General features: G+C 36.4%; 1 protein-coding gene across 3 annotated transcripts in view; it reads right to left on the bottom strand.

Moving 5' to 3' along the window:
* The window catches only part of Grid2 (glutamate ionotropic receptor delta type subunit 2), a 1,042,163-nt gene that overhangs the window by 381,168 nt on the left and 645,306 nt on the right, over window positions 1–15,689 (bottom strand). For all 3 annotated transcript variants that reach the window (XM_070022289.1, XM_070022287.1, XM_070022288.1), the window contains one exon: window positions 13,298–13,417. In XM_070022289.1, coding sequence (XP_069878390.1) covers window positions 13,298–13,417 — 120 coding nt within the window. The remainder of the gene's footprint in view (window positions 1–13,297; window positions 13,418–15,689) is intronic.

Below are 15,689 nucleotides of genomic sequence, written 5' to 3'. Positions count from 1 at the left end.
TGTTAATAAGCTAATTAGCTCAGCAAGATTAAGAAGCAGAAGAGGGTAAAATGGAGAGGAGCCTTCTAAAGTCTGGCAAGTAGAAGACACCACCTGTCACCGTTGCTGTAATTGTAGTTGTGTGATTGAACATGGGGCAGAGGGATGAAAATTTATTTTTCTAGTTACTGATTTGAAAAGATATCTATAACCCAAATAATGAATTTCAGGCAATTTCACGAGGGAACAGCTAACATGGAATCTTAAAGACACTACAGTTATTTATGCAATTTTAATTTTGCTAACTTTTAAAAGTTACATTGAATAGCTAAAACATAACCCCTTGGAAATGGAGTTGGAAGGCCCAATAAGGAGCATGCACAGCGCATTTCCTGGGAGAGAGGCATTGTGGGTACAGCTGAGAGAGGAATTGTGGGTACAGAAGCCAGATATGTCAGCTTTGGGGCTGATAGCATTTAGGCTGCCTGTGATTACTCTAATTTGCTATGCCCCAGAGACTTTTAGTATAAGAGTGAAAAAACAAAAACAAAAACCTCCTCAAAGGGTTTGAGAGAAACATAAGAATTGGATTATCTTGCTGCTGTTTAAAGCATAAAGCAGGGGGGTCTCATTACTACCAGGTTTGTCAAAATTTTGCTATGAGCTTCCCCAGTTAAGTTCATAACATAGTTTAAGTCAAATAAAGGAGTCAACCTCCTTCAAAAGACACAGACATTACTGTGCATATAAATTACTTAAACCATCAAGTTCTTAGTGAAACCTTTCATGAAGAATTAATGTTGGTATTGCACACAATAAGATGTGGTAAGATTACAAATAGGCCAAAAATAAAATCAATTTTTTTTGCATATTTCAATGTCCAAAGGTCTTTGAGTCTGTGGGGGAAAATAAAAACTCTTTATTCTAAATTTGAGTTCAGCATAAAATTCCTATTATTAGCTGCCTGAATGTAACCTGTATTTTAATCGCATTGCAAAAGACAAGTTCAGCAAGAATGGCCATCACAGATCAGATAGCAATTTCAAGCAACACAAAACAAGACTTTTTCCTGACCTGCCTTTAATCAGAGAAATGCATTTTAATGACTTGAAACCACTTTCAGTTGACTTTTATGCTCCCATTTCACAGCAATTAAGATAAGCATATTTCTCTAGAATGTTGTACAGTCATTATCACAAATTCATATGAGTCTGCTTCTGAAAGAAAGAATGCTTGGTTCTTTACAAAGGTGTTTGTTTATCCTGCTAGTTATTTCTGACCCTGCCCTTTCAAATGACCCACTGCAATGCCTCAAAAGAAGCATAAAAAAACATGCAAATTTGCAGTATTTAAAAGTCAAGACTCTGAGATGATTTTTTAATGAGACAAAGACAACTGGACTGAGACACAAATATATAAAGGTAGATCAAGACATCTATTAATCTAAATATATCTGAAAGTTTGTTTTGGAGTATTTGAAATGTAATGCCTAACTACCACCTCACAAACAAATGGGAAGAGGGTAGATTTTTCAATACATAACAATTATTTAAGCCGGGCGCTGGTGGCTCACGCCTGTAATCCTAGCTACTCAGGAGGCTGAGATCTGAGGATCGCGGTTCAAAGCCAGGAGAGACCGTGAGACTCCTATCTCCAATAAACCACCAGAAAAAAACGGAAGTGGCGCTGTAGCTCAAGTGGTAGAGCGCTCTCCTTGAGCTGAAGAGGTGAGGGACAATGCCCAGGCCCAGAGTTCAAGCCCCATGACAGATAAAAACAACAACAACAACAACAATTATTTAACTATTTTTGTTATCATATCCATTTAGTTCTTTATGAAATACTTCCCCCACCAAAAAAAGCCCTCACATTAATTGAAAAATACTTGTGAGTATTCAAGTCACAAAGGAGTAGAGGGAGGAAATGATATGAGAATGATTTTGTTGAGTAAGATCTTGTCTGTATAAAAGTCTTATCAGGGAAAGCCAGTTGACTATGTTGAAGTCACAACTTTCTGTAAGTCAGAACAAAGTAAGAATAAAGCCAATTTTTAGAGAAATATGATAAAGAACTTCGACAAAGGCCGATCTCCTTGGTGTGGTATGATCTCACAGAAATAGATTAAAATACTAGGAGTACAAAATGTAAAAAGAAAATGCATGAATACAAATATCTCTTGTACTATCACAAAATGTAGGGTCATGAAAGAAAAAAATAAGGCTAAAAATTAAATCTGATGTAAAAATCTTATGAAAGGTATCAAGGGTAGGATAAAGCTACAGATTGCTACTTTTGTGTGTATGTGTGTATGTACTGGTTCTGGAGCTTGAACTCAGGGCCTAAGAACCTTCCTCAGCGTTTTCTGCTCAAGTCTAGCACTCTACCACTTGAGCCATAGCTCTACTTCCAGCATTTTTGGTGCTACCTTGGAGATGAGTCACACAGGTTTCCTGGCTGGGCTGGTTTAAACCACAAATCTCAGAATTCATACTCCTAAATATTTAGGATTACAGTTATGAGCCATGTTTACCCAGATAATTTCCACATTTTAATAATGAGTATTTCCAAGAGAAATCCATAAGAAAACTGATGGTGAGTGTAATTTGTGAGATTATATATAGATTGTATTTTCTATGAATAAACAATAAAATACTACCCAACTCTATAATGCTAAGCTTATTTAGAATGTGTCTATACCTACAATAAAAGAAAACAACAACAGCAGCTACAAAAACCCTCACTGTATCATGGCAGGTAAAGTGGAGAAGAATCTGTGACAGATGAAAATGATGTCTAACTAGGAATCTAGCATAGATTGTGTAACAAAGTAAAGATGTCTAGACAAGCCACTGAACCCATCAAACAGGCTGAGTGCTCCAGTGAAGTGTTTCACCAATGATTGCTCATTTGTGGCTTGTTAGAAAGATTTGGGACACACACACACGCACACACACACACACACACACACACACACACACACACACACACACACACACACACACACACAAACACACCACAGCCACACTTAGAAAAATTTAGATAAATCTAAGAGTGAATAAAATATCCATGTATCTTTTTTTGGTTTGTCTCTGCTGGAACTAGGGCTTGAACTCAAGACCTGGATGCTACTCTGACCCTTAGCTTTTTTACTCAAGGCTGGTACTCTACCACTTGAGCCACAGCGCTTCACTTCTGGCATTTTGGTGGTTAAGAATCTTATGGATTTCTCTGCTTGGGCTGTTTTCAAATGGTGAATCTCAGTTCCTAGCCTCTTGAGTGGCTAGGTGACAGATGAGTAAAATGTTAAGATATTTAAAACAAACACAAAAGAAGAGACTATTGTATAATTAATTTATCTTAAAAGAGTAAAACAAAGAGGAAATAAATGATACCTGGGAGTTGGGAAGTTTTGAAATTATTTCTTCTTTCTTTTAGCATGTTTATGGCTGTTTTAGTGGTACTGGAGTTTGAACGGAGAGTCTCATGCTTGTTTGGCTGGCTTACTGGACTAATACTCTACTACCCAAGCCACACCTCTGGCCCTTGTATTCTTTCTTTTAAGGAATTGAGACTTCTATAGTCATAGGTAGGGAAAGAAGATGAAGGAAAAATATTCATGATTTTTTTAAACAAAAAAAGTCATATAGGATGAGAAATCCAGACCTGCATGATAAAAACTGTATTTCTCCCAAGAATAATCATCTAGTTTTAAATCTATTTTTGAGGAAGAAAATTATACATCAATACAATACTTTCTACATGAGAGCAAGAAATATGACAATTTTTCCACACTCCTGAAAAGCCATTGTCTCTTGCTTAATGAAAATGCACTTATTTAAATGATATCATTGCTCCACACGAGTACAATCAGACACTTGGAAATGGATTAGCCTCGGACTGAAAGACTTCTCAGCTCAGTTTGGGATATAGATTCATATCAACCTTGAAAGAATCAAAAGAAGAAATTCTCAAGTAAAGCGTTCCAAATACATTTCCATTTATACCACAAAACTACTTTTATTCAGATACTCCACAGTATTAAGAAACCTTCCATAGCTTCTGATTAAGAAATGCTTCAAAACGTTCTCAGTAGATAAGAGCTTTTTTTCTTTTTATGAGCTTCATGTCACTTATATTGTGTGATTACATTCAGTAGATACTCATTTCATTAATTAAACATTTCAAAGCACAACCTATGTTATTCCAAGTTGTTGAGTTATGTTAAATAGAGATGCATTTCACATTTTTAATTATTGAAAACAACTTAAAAATACTATTTTACTGTTATCATGGAGTTTAGTAACCCAGATAAGGCATACGTAACGAATATTTACAAATCAAATTCAATATCAATACATACAAAAGCTTGTATTGTATTTAAATTACTATGACTAACAGCAGGATCTCTAATTATACAGAGCATCATTATTCCTAAATGTTTTCCACACTGCAAATAGCCCTACACAAACGTGGCTTGTTATTTGATGTTGATACAGATTTTACTAGAGCCATAGAGAATTTATATGAACAACATGTAAAAATCTAATGGATATGCTAATAAAGTAAAAATAACAGTCTTGAGACTCAGTAAGACTAGAGGTAAGTGGAGAAGTGGTCAAAGAAGTTAACTAAGGCAATATTATTTCTATGGATGGATCTGACTAATGACATCTTAAAAATAAGACTTTACTTTGGAATAAAATTGTCACCTTCAAAATGTTCCCTTTAGAGCTTTCTAGAAAGTGCCAAAAATATTGAACTTTGTGTGTGTGTTTGTGTGCCAGTCCTGCGGCTTGACCTCGTGCCTTTGCATTGTGCCAAGTATGGCTAGCAATCTACCACTTGAGCCACAACTCCATTTCCAACTTTTTGGAAGTTAATTGGAGATAAGTGTTTCATGGACTTTCTAGCTCCCACTGGTATTGAACCCTGATCCTCAGATCTTAGTCTCCTAAGTAGCTAGAGTTATAGTCATGAGCCACTGGCACCTGGCTAAGATTTTTATTTGTTTGTTCACTAGAACTTTTTCTGAGTTGTGTTTTAGATTAATTTTTTAAATCTTTATTACTTCTTCAACCATTTATGCATTTATTGGCTAGCAAGCATTTGGGTTTGGGTCTGACCACTCATTTCAGATTAGGAACAACATGGGCATTTATACTTTAACAGAACTCCCACTAACATGAAAACCTTTACAAATTATTACACAGAGCCAGATGTGGTGACATGTGTCTATAATTTCAGTTACTTAGAAGTTAGAAATCAGGAGAAAATCAGTTTGAGGTCAGCTCAGACTGAAAGTTAGAGACATCTATCTTGAGCAACCAGCTTTGTTATGGTGGCAATCTTTAATCCCAAATAACCTGAGATGCGTAACTTGGAGGATCGCAGACCAATGCTGGCCCTGACAAACACACAAGACACTATCCAAAAAAGAACTAAAGCAATCAAGAAAAAGCTCATGGTGGCTCAGGCGGTAGCATACTTGCTTGCAAGTATGAGTACCTGAGACAAACCGGGGTAATAACAAACATAATTCATGAATCATACATAACATTGAACAATTTGAAACTGTATAAGAAAATTTGTCAAATATTAAATATTTTTGAAAGTTAGGACCAATAAATCTGTAAGTTTTTGAGATTTTTTTCAAAGCTCTTTCTTTCCTGTTTTTATCAGTTCATATCATCTGAAGATACATTGATACATTCAAAACATATATATATATATATATATATATATATATTCAAATATCCAAACAGACTGCAGAGTAGTTCAGAGGGGAAAAAGCATAGGATATGAAGTACCATGAAAAGTCCTGAGATTGTGGTCCAACTGAACTCACCATGCCATAAATGTCACTGTGTACTAAATTATTCTGTTGTGAGTTTCCAATATAAATGGATAAATGACTCAATTTTTGACCCCGGACTGCCAACATCTGAGCATTCATACAACCTTTTGGAAATAAAACTTCATACCCACCACTTAGAAATTCCATCACAACAACGAGACCTTGTCAAAGAGAACCTATTTGAACCAGGGCTTCTCAATTCTGAATGCTTCTAAGCTAGCTTCCTTCAGTAATTATGTTCCAGATATGGGCTCAAGAGTTAATTGTTGCTTATAGGAGAAATTAAGAATGAAGTTTATTCACTGAAGGGGAAGTACCACTATATTCCATTGCTGAATTTGAGCTGGACAGAAAATGTGTGTGTGTGTGTGTGTGTGTGCGCGTGTGTCTATGCGCGCGTACATGCAGGTGTGCGTGGGTGGCAGGTTAAATAGAGAGGAGGCAAGACACAGAATCTTGCCATGTAGTTGAAGCTGCCTGACTAGAACTCACAATCTTCCTGCCTCCGCCTCCTGAGTGCTGTAATTACAGACATATGCCACTACGCCCAGCTAAACACTTTGTGTTTCTTTCAATCACAGAAATTACTCCCAGTTTTAAACTGACATTATTTTAATTATCCCTTAACCTTCAAACATAACTTTCCTTAATTTTTATAACAATCCTGAGAGATGTTATTATAGATTATGAAATGGAGACTCAGCTTTATGATGACACTAAGCATGACTATATAATTCAGATTGGTTGTGGAACCAGGTTTAACCTACTTTCCTCCAGCTTTGATTCCTAGATCCACACAGTAAGAGGGAGAGTCAGACTGTCAGCTCAGTTCTGTCTGATAACCAGCACTACATCTCTCACTACACCAGAAGGCTAGCCTAGCGAGAGAATAATCTTGAACTACAATAGTCCTGATAACAGAGATATGAGCCTCCCCATTTTGCAAATAGTGGTCAGATAGCCACTATTTCCCTACTACCTACAAATTCCTTCACACAAACACACACGTCTTACATAATAACCATCAATTATCTATTTGGTGGCCTAAGAAACTTTGCTAGGTGCCGAGGCTACCAACATGGAAAGAGTATAGACATGTGGTCACATTCCAGTGTTGCATGCCAGCAATTAATTTATATGCATTTTCTTGCTACTGTTCATTTGCCTAAAGGAGAAAACATGGCTGCTAAACTTTTAGAAGGGAGAAGAATCTCCTGGATTCTTATGACAGTATATACATGTATTTATTCATTTATTCATTGACTTCTTTAGCATCTACTACCGTATGCTATACATTGAGGATACAAAAGGTAAACAAAAAATTCATTATTGCATGGAGACATATTGAAAAGAGCAAGACAGACTATAATCCAGGAAACTTTATATTTTCATATGTATGCAAGAATAGTGCATGTGTAATCAAATGCATATATGTAATATCAGTTTATAATAAAGTGCTATAAGGAAACAGAGACAAAGTTGCATAAAAGGTACAGGCTATTTTAGATCTAGAGTCATAGTAATTCAGTATTGAATAATATCAGTAAAATATTTCATTCTTGTCCATTTGAAGGCAAGGCTATTCTTTCCTCTTTTAAAATGCAAGGCAGTAAAATGGACCAACAATAATCTATAAAATATCTTCTGCAAAAACAGCATATTAGGTTTGCCCAAGAAGGCAAAGTTATAGAATTTATATTTGTGAATTTAATGTTGGAAAACATGAGTAGAGAGTCTAATCTATCTGTGAAGTCATTGTAGCTAGGAGCTAAAATATCTCTGCTTTTCCATTTTATTCCATCATCTTATGAGAAAACATGTTTATGAAGACACCAACATTACTATGCAATTAAGATTGGTGGAGAGACCAGCTTTAATCTATATTTCCTAGCCTTGTTTTCCTGTTTGTGATAAAGTTCAAAGACATTAAGTACAGGGTATTAAATTTTAATGCTGAAATTCAGTCTTCACAATTAAATGTAAGTAGCACTGGAAAACTGAACAACATAAGGAAAATTCAGATAAACAAAATGCTGTCCAGAATTCCCCTTCTAAGGAAAATCATTACATCTTTCCATGTTAAGTTATGCAATGAAGTCTTTGCTTTTTATATCCGCCTCATTATATTTAGTTTTAAATAATATAGAGAATCTTGATGATCTCAGAATTTGGCTTCGAGTTTCACCCAAAATTATCTCAAGGATACACAATGTGCTAATGCCACCATTCTCTGAATGAAACATCTTCCATCAAAGTAAAAGAACATCTGAAAAAAATATATCAAAGCAGGAAAGCTTCTCATTTTGATTATCATCAGTGAGAATTGAGTAATACTTCCCACATTCTCACTAAATTGAAAGAATAATGCCAGGAGAGCATAGACCAGTCCAGTAATTTAGAGCTGTGAATCCTTGGTCAAATTCTGAGCCTACAAAACTCGACTTAGTTCATGAGCTCTGACAGTGTCTGTGCTTGAGGTGATAAGGCTGCAGGCATTGTGTACACTTAGCCACTGGCATCCAAATAAACAGTGACAGCTTGACAGTTCCTCAATGGAAAAACCACACGCTCTCTCTGAGACATGGAGAAACAGGGACTGAAGCCTTCATTTTGGACATGCATCCAGTACATTCACATTACAATTATTTACAAGCTACGGCTTTCCCTTGCTAACTATCTTTGAAGTTGTTATTACTTGTATGAATGCCTACATGCAGTATTTCCCCTATTTATGCATGAAGTGGACAAACCACAAACTACTTCTAATGCTCTTAGAAATGCTTTCAGAATACATACGGAGTTTTAGGAATTCAGTAGGTAATTAAGATTACAAAGAACACTTATAAACGTAGATATTCAGGGGCCAGCCCAGGCAGAAAAGTAGCACCAAAAAGTTGGAAATGGAGCTGTGACTCAAGTGTCAGAACACTAATCTTGAGTGAAAAAACTAAAAGATAACATCTAGTCTCCAAGTTTGACCCTAGTACTAGCACAATTGTATTTAAAAATCTTTTAAGCAAATATATAACTTTTTAGCACTAACAACATAAAAGTAATTTTGGTCCTTTTCACAAAACATCTATCTAATGCCAGCTCTTGGGAGTATTTCAGTTCGTCTTGGGAGTATTTCAGTGCGTCTTGGAAGTTCGAACATTAAAAAAAATGATTCTTGGAGATATGAATAATATTAAAAAATAAAATAGATGAGTAAAATTCCTTTGTCTACCTATACCACATTTCCTTGATCCATTCGTCCATTGAAGGGGATTTGGGTTGATTCTGTATCTTGGCAATGGTGAATAGTGCTGCAATGAACATGGTTGTACTAGTGGCTTTACTGTTACTGTGTATGTCTTGTAGTGGATAAATGCTCAAGAGTAGAATTGCTGTGTCATAGGGTAGTTCTATATTTAGGTTTTTGAAGAACCTTCATACTGCTTTCCATAGTAGTTGAACAAGTTTATATTTCCACCATCAGAGTTCTCTTTTGGCCACATCCTCACCAGCACTTGTTTATTTTCTTGATAGTGGCCATTCTAACTGGACTAAAGAGGAAGCTCAGTGTTGTTTTGATTTGCATTTCCTTCATGGACAGAGATATTGAGCATTTCTTATATTTTTACTTCTTCTGAGAAGTCTCAGGTTCAGTCATTAGCCCAGTGATTAATTGGGTTGTTGTTTCTTTGAGGGTTTAATTTTTGAGGATTTAATTTTTTGAGATCTATGTATATTCTGGATAGTAGGTCCTTGTCTGATGTATTGCTGGTAAAAACAAACAATCTTCCCCTATTCTGTAAGCTTTCTATTTAGTTTGTTAAATATATCCTTAAAAAATTATGTTAAGTGAAGCAAGCCAAACCAGAGAAACAAAGGTTACATGTTTTCCTAATCTACGATAGATAGAATGTGCCTATAAATCTGTAAGTTAACACTTTGGGTGGTATGCAAGTGGTTATAAATGAACTAACTGAAGTATAATAGACTCTTATAGAGAGCTCAAATAATACAATCCTTTAGAAAGACTAGGTCAAAGTTCAACAAAAAATATCACAAGGAAATGGGTACATGACAGAAGGGGATGGGCCAAGGGGAGAGCAGTAGATAATTTAAGGGGGTACTGGGGACAATGCAGCCAAGAATTCATTGTATATACCAATTTTAAAAAGTAAGGGAAGAGCTAGGTCAAGGGGAGTGAGAAAGCTGAGGGTGCATTGCATTCATGAACTGCTTTGTTAAACGGTTATTCCTTAATGATAACAAAAGGTTACTAACGTAAGTGGGTATAATTTGATGTTTATGAATTGCTGTCATCTTCGTGGCAGATATAATAGAGCAAAGGTTTTGAATTCAGAGCTTTATATTAAGTGGCAAAGCAACATTATTGATCTTAGACCTTAGCAATGTTGGAGTCAGAAGGCTAAATGAGGCTCATGCAACCCTTTCTTGCCACCTTCTCATGCATTGTTTGCTGAATGCCTGAAGTCTGTGTACCCTAGATTCATGGAGTTCGATCTCTCTGTCTCTCTGACTCTGTCTCTGTCTCTTTCACTCTTTCTGTCCCGCCCTCTCTCAACACCAGATCCTGGCTCTCAAACCCCTTCATGTAACCCATAGTAAGGTACAGGGTTTTCAGAAAATCTGGGGACTAGGGGGTGTCCATCTTCTAGAACTACTCATTGTTTCTGTGGTGAAATTCCTATTTTCCATGGTCTCCATGTCCAACTCAGATTCCTACTTTGATAACTTTAACCACACCTCACTAATAATATCTTTAAGCCTCACTCACTATACTGCTATGAAAAACAAAACAGAAAACACAAAACAAAATGAAAACACCTGATGTAACTTGGAGCCTACACGAATTCAGATCCAGTCAACAGAATGCTTCTGGTCAAACATAGAAAAAAAAGACGAGTATGATAGTGATTTCTCTATCTTTAACTTCATCTGAGATTACAGTTCTGCCTGGCAATTTTTCCTGGTTTCTTGGTTAACTCACACTTGTTGGTCGTGGCTATGTTTGAAAACCATTTCACTGTGTTTAAGCCTGTCGTCTCATTCTCTCCAATGTCTTTTGATCTTTTCCTCTTAGTCTCCCCGCTCTCACTTCTCCAGGAAAATAAAACATGTTTTGTTGTTTTTTCCTTAACTTCCTAACACCAATATATCCATAAAGCCTGAAGAATGGCTTCCATGTATATCATTTCTCTTTCATCACTCTGGGAAATCTATGTCCACCAAACTTACGGCTCACAGCTCCATCTAATTGTAATCCAATTTTCCTTTTCTGTTTTTCTACTAGATCCCTACAATGGTACACATTCTCTGTTTTCGTTTTCTCTTTTTCTCCTCTCTCATTTGGGTCTTTAATCATTCAAATATGTTCAAACCTTTGCATGTTAAAAATTCTCTCCTGGGCTGGGAAGGTGGCTCAGTGGTAGAGCGTTTGCCTTGCATGCATGAGGCCCTGGGTTCGATTCCTCAGCACCACATAAGCAAAAAAGAAAAAAAGCTGGAAGTGGCACTGTGGCTCAAGGGTAGAGCGCTAGCCTTGAGCTGAAGAGCTGAGGGACAGTGCCCAGGCCCAGAGTTCAGGCCCCACGACCGGACCCAAAAAAAAAATCTCTCCTTTTGTCTTCCCAAAATATTTAATTACTGCCCAAGCACATTAACTTTTTCACCTTCGTTCCTATTTTTCTACTGTTGCTGTTTCAATATACAGCATTGTCACTCCCACTGAGAGTTACCTCATTAAGGAGAATTAATTGCAAGTTACATCTGGTGACATACTATGGATGGTTCTGGATGCTTTTATATTTCTAACTCGTTTAGGTGAGTCAGCATAACTTGAGCATCAAAATCCACCAGAAATGAGAATTTTGGGGAACCTTTTCTTAAATATCAATATTACAACAACATGTTCACATCATGGAAACAACTACAAGCAACAATGAACAATACGATGTTGAGCCGGAGAAGGAAGAGAAAAGGTGTGCGATATCAAGTCCATTCATAAGTGCAAACGCTGACAAAAGTCAACTACATTGGATAAGGGAGCAGCCATAGGTGCTAAAATGCATTTAAACTGTATCAAAATGATTACAAGGCAGCAAAATTTCTTTACCAGTCTAGTAAAGAAACAGTGGCTGCTTCCTTTAAAAGAATTCACTAATCCATCTTGTGCTTTATGCAAATTTCTCTATGTTTGCTGTTCTTCACCATAAACCAAAAACTAAATTGCATTAAAACAGCTTCAACTCAGCATAACTTACTGAGAATTTTTTTATTGTCTAGGTTTTTCAGTATCTTACATGCTAGCACAGGACAGAAACAACTCTTGAAGGAGCAATAGCTCTCAATACAGGCCAACTTCACAAGTTATTCATCTGTGGCTATCAGCTCTATATGCAAATTCAGTTACCATAGCTTTTTCTCCAAAGCCCCCAAATATAAAAATGTCAGATCCAATCCATAGAACAGTAATATACCCACAGGCCTTTAGATTTCTTTTTGGCAGGGTCATTGTCCCAGTAATTTCATAAAACACTCTTTATTGGCACCTAGCTATTCTCCTTATCTATCTGTGAACTATACTAGAATTCATTTCCAGGCAAGTATTTTCTACCTATTTCATGACACACATAGAAGTTGAAATATTATAATGTAACATTTTATAGTAGACTTTCTGTACTATTATCTGAATTTTAGCCAAGCTTTTATTTTAGTTTTGTGAATGTCACAAATTAAAATCAAATAGGTAGGCATTTTATAAGTATTAAATTCACTACTTCATAAAAATTATTATTATAATAAATGAAAGATAATACCATTTCTCTAGGCAAGCATCAGGCTACTTTTTCTTTTAACTTATTCCAAGACATAAGTAGAATTTATTGCTTAATACTTTCAGTATATGTTTAAAAATATCTCTCTCTGCCATTTTCTGCCTCCCCCATTTTCTCTTTCAAATTACAATAGAAACTTTAATCTGCACTGTGGTTATTTTTCACAGACAACAATCCAACAGATCTATAAGAAGTATTGCCAGGTGGTGGTACCACACTCTTGCAATACTAGATACTCAAGAGGCTGAGATCTGTGGTTGGTAGTCCAAAGCCATTTGGGGCAGGAAAGTCTGTGAAACTCTTATCTCCAATCACCCCCAGAAGTGGGGCTGTGGTTCAAAGTGGTACAGTGCTAGCCTTGAGGAAAGAGCTCAGAGACAGTGCTCAGGCCCTGAGTTCAAGCTCCACAACTGACAACAAAGAAGAAGAAGAAGGAGAAGGAGAAGGAGAAGAAGAAGAAGGAAAAGAAGAAGAAGGAGAAGGAGAAGGAGGAGGAGGAGGAGGAGGAGGAGGAGGAGGAGGAGGAGGAGGAGGAGGAGGAGGAGGAGAAGAAGAAGAAAGAGAGAGAGAGAGAGGGAGGAAGGGAGAGAGGCATATTTACATACATATTTGGACTTACTTTGCGAACCCCTCTGCCAAGCTCTTCTCCATAGTTGGTTCCAAGAATTTCAAAGTGAACATTGGGATTGCCTCCGTTTTCTGCAAATTCTAGCTCTCCAGTCAAGCCATTGACCCCACCCTAATGGAGAAAACAGGTGCTGGTATAAAATTTCAGAAAGAAATAAAATTATAACATTAAAAGGTTAAAGGAAGCTCTAAGAACCCTACTTCTGCCTATACAGAAGTACTTCAGGTGTGTAATGGTAAACAGGCTAATTTTAAATAGGTACTAAACACAAGCAAGCATAACACTGAAAGTGAGTTTAGATGCTAGTGGTTCATGCCTGTAATCCTAGCTACTCAGGAGGCTTGAGATATGAGGATCTTGGTTTGAAGCCAGCCCAGGCAGAAAACCACCCTGAAACCAGGAGTGGCCCTGTGGCACAAGTGGTAGAGCACTTACCTCTAGCACAAAAAAGCTCAGGGACAGTGCCAAGGCCTTGAGTTCAAGCCCCACAACTGACAAAAAAATGTGAGCTTAGAAACCACACTTATTGCAGCCACTTGTCATACTAACATGGCAATTATGGCAAAAAGCATCCAATTTCTGCTCAGAATAACACGCTGTCAGAGCTGAGGCCTTCATGCTTTGTGACTTGTAAGCACAGGTTAGTACAATAAAAAGACGCTTGTGAGGCCATAAAAATATACTCTGGAGACAAGTTTTGACAACATGGTATGTTTTGTCCCAGCGTAATTCCATTCAAATTTGAGCTAAAATTATGGGAACCTTAATTCATGTGAACCTTAACATTCATTATTTTTTTAAAGAAAGCATTGTCAGTTCTCTTCCCGTGTAAATGTAGTTTCCAAAGTATAACAGTGTTGTTCTGTATATTTTAAAAAACTGTATTTTGAATATTTGTATCATCAATGATAAATATTTGAAGACATAGATGCTTAACCTGTCCACAATATTTGTATACGCATAATGCAGTGACCACAATTTTATGTATAAAGGAAACAAATTTAATGTGTGTGTGAATACACACATTAATATAAAAGTTAAATTAGGCCTCAAAGCATTTTTTGTCTTACTGGTATTCTAGCCGTGGAGATTCACTGGGAATTTTCAAGCCTCATCTTTCATTCACCATGACAGATGTTTGCTTCCCCAACAGATGGCAATGTAGGTCATACTTCTTTCTTTCTTATTTACTATATTTTTTCCTTGTTTCGTTTACCAGCCATCATTTTATTTAGCATTTCACAAACCCACAGCACATTCTCAGTCCCTTTAATGTTAAAGTTTGTATGCCTTAGAATCATGGCTTAATAATGGTATTTATTTAGACAACAAATCGATCTCATTTTGAAAATCACTTCAATTATCACCTCTATGATGTTGATACTTAAATCTCACTTGTCATAACCTGTAACCTCATATCTGGTTTGATTTTGTTTATTCTGGGGGGGGGGCACATTATGTAGCCTCTTCCATCTCTTGTTCCATCTGTTCCTACCAGCCTACTGTAGGATGACAAAAGTTCATAAAATAAGTTCAAGAAAGCATTGTTGATTTTTCTAACCTTGATCTCAATATTTATTGTTACAATAATGATAATTAACACAATGAATCCTCCATTATGATTTTGTAATTAGTCAACTTCTCTTTTGTAATGTAATTTTACTATAAGAAAAGCTGTTGAATTTGAATTTGATATCCTGGTGGGATTTTTTTTAATTTCATATATGATTTCCCAGTTAGGAGGATAACATATTTCCTGGATTTCACAATGATCTGAGAATCTAGTCACTGTATAATCTTGGCTAATTCACTTAGCTTCTCCATGCTTCAATTTCTATATTTTAAAAATTGGAATAATATAGTAATTCCCTCCCCAGGATATTACTATAATCCTTGTATGGTATAATACATATAAAGAACAACGAAGAAAACTTCATGTGATGAGAACTTAATTATTATTACCATTGCTGTTTGCTTCCACTATTATTGATTATATGTCATTCTATGTTGTATCATTTATTTTATTATTCATGTAACTTATTCTCTTTCATCTATTTTCAGATTAAGCATGAAAAAATAGTCTCTGTAAAAATGTATGCTGCCCATGGCATAAATTTTGGAATCATGGTTTTATTCTTTCTCATCTTAACAGACCTTTACTGATCACCAAATGCTTTCAGTCCCCTAAATACTTCCCAGAGCTGACTCCCCCTACATCCCACAGTGCATGCGCTGGCTGGCCTAGATCCACTCTTAAGTCTGAGCATCAGCCTTTTTCCTTGGTGCTCTCTCCCTGGCTCTGTCTAAGCCAATGACAGATGTGGAACAGATCCTCCACCGTCCTCATGAGAGCCTTATGGTCATTTGGTGTTGTCACCATCTT

Source organism: Dipodomys merriami, unplaced genomic scaffold, assembly GCF_024711535.1.
Source record: "Dipodomys merriami isolate MVZ:Mamm:240054 unplaced genomic scaffold, mDipMer1.0.p SCAF_15, whole genome shotgun sequence".
Classification (NCBI taxonomy): Eukaryota; Metazoa; Chordata; class Mammalia; order Rodentia; family Heteromyidae; genus Dipodomys; species Dipodomys merriami.
The sequence above is the reverse complement of the archived record's forward strand: the minus strand, read 5'-3'. Positions and strand labels throughout refer to the sequence as shown.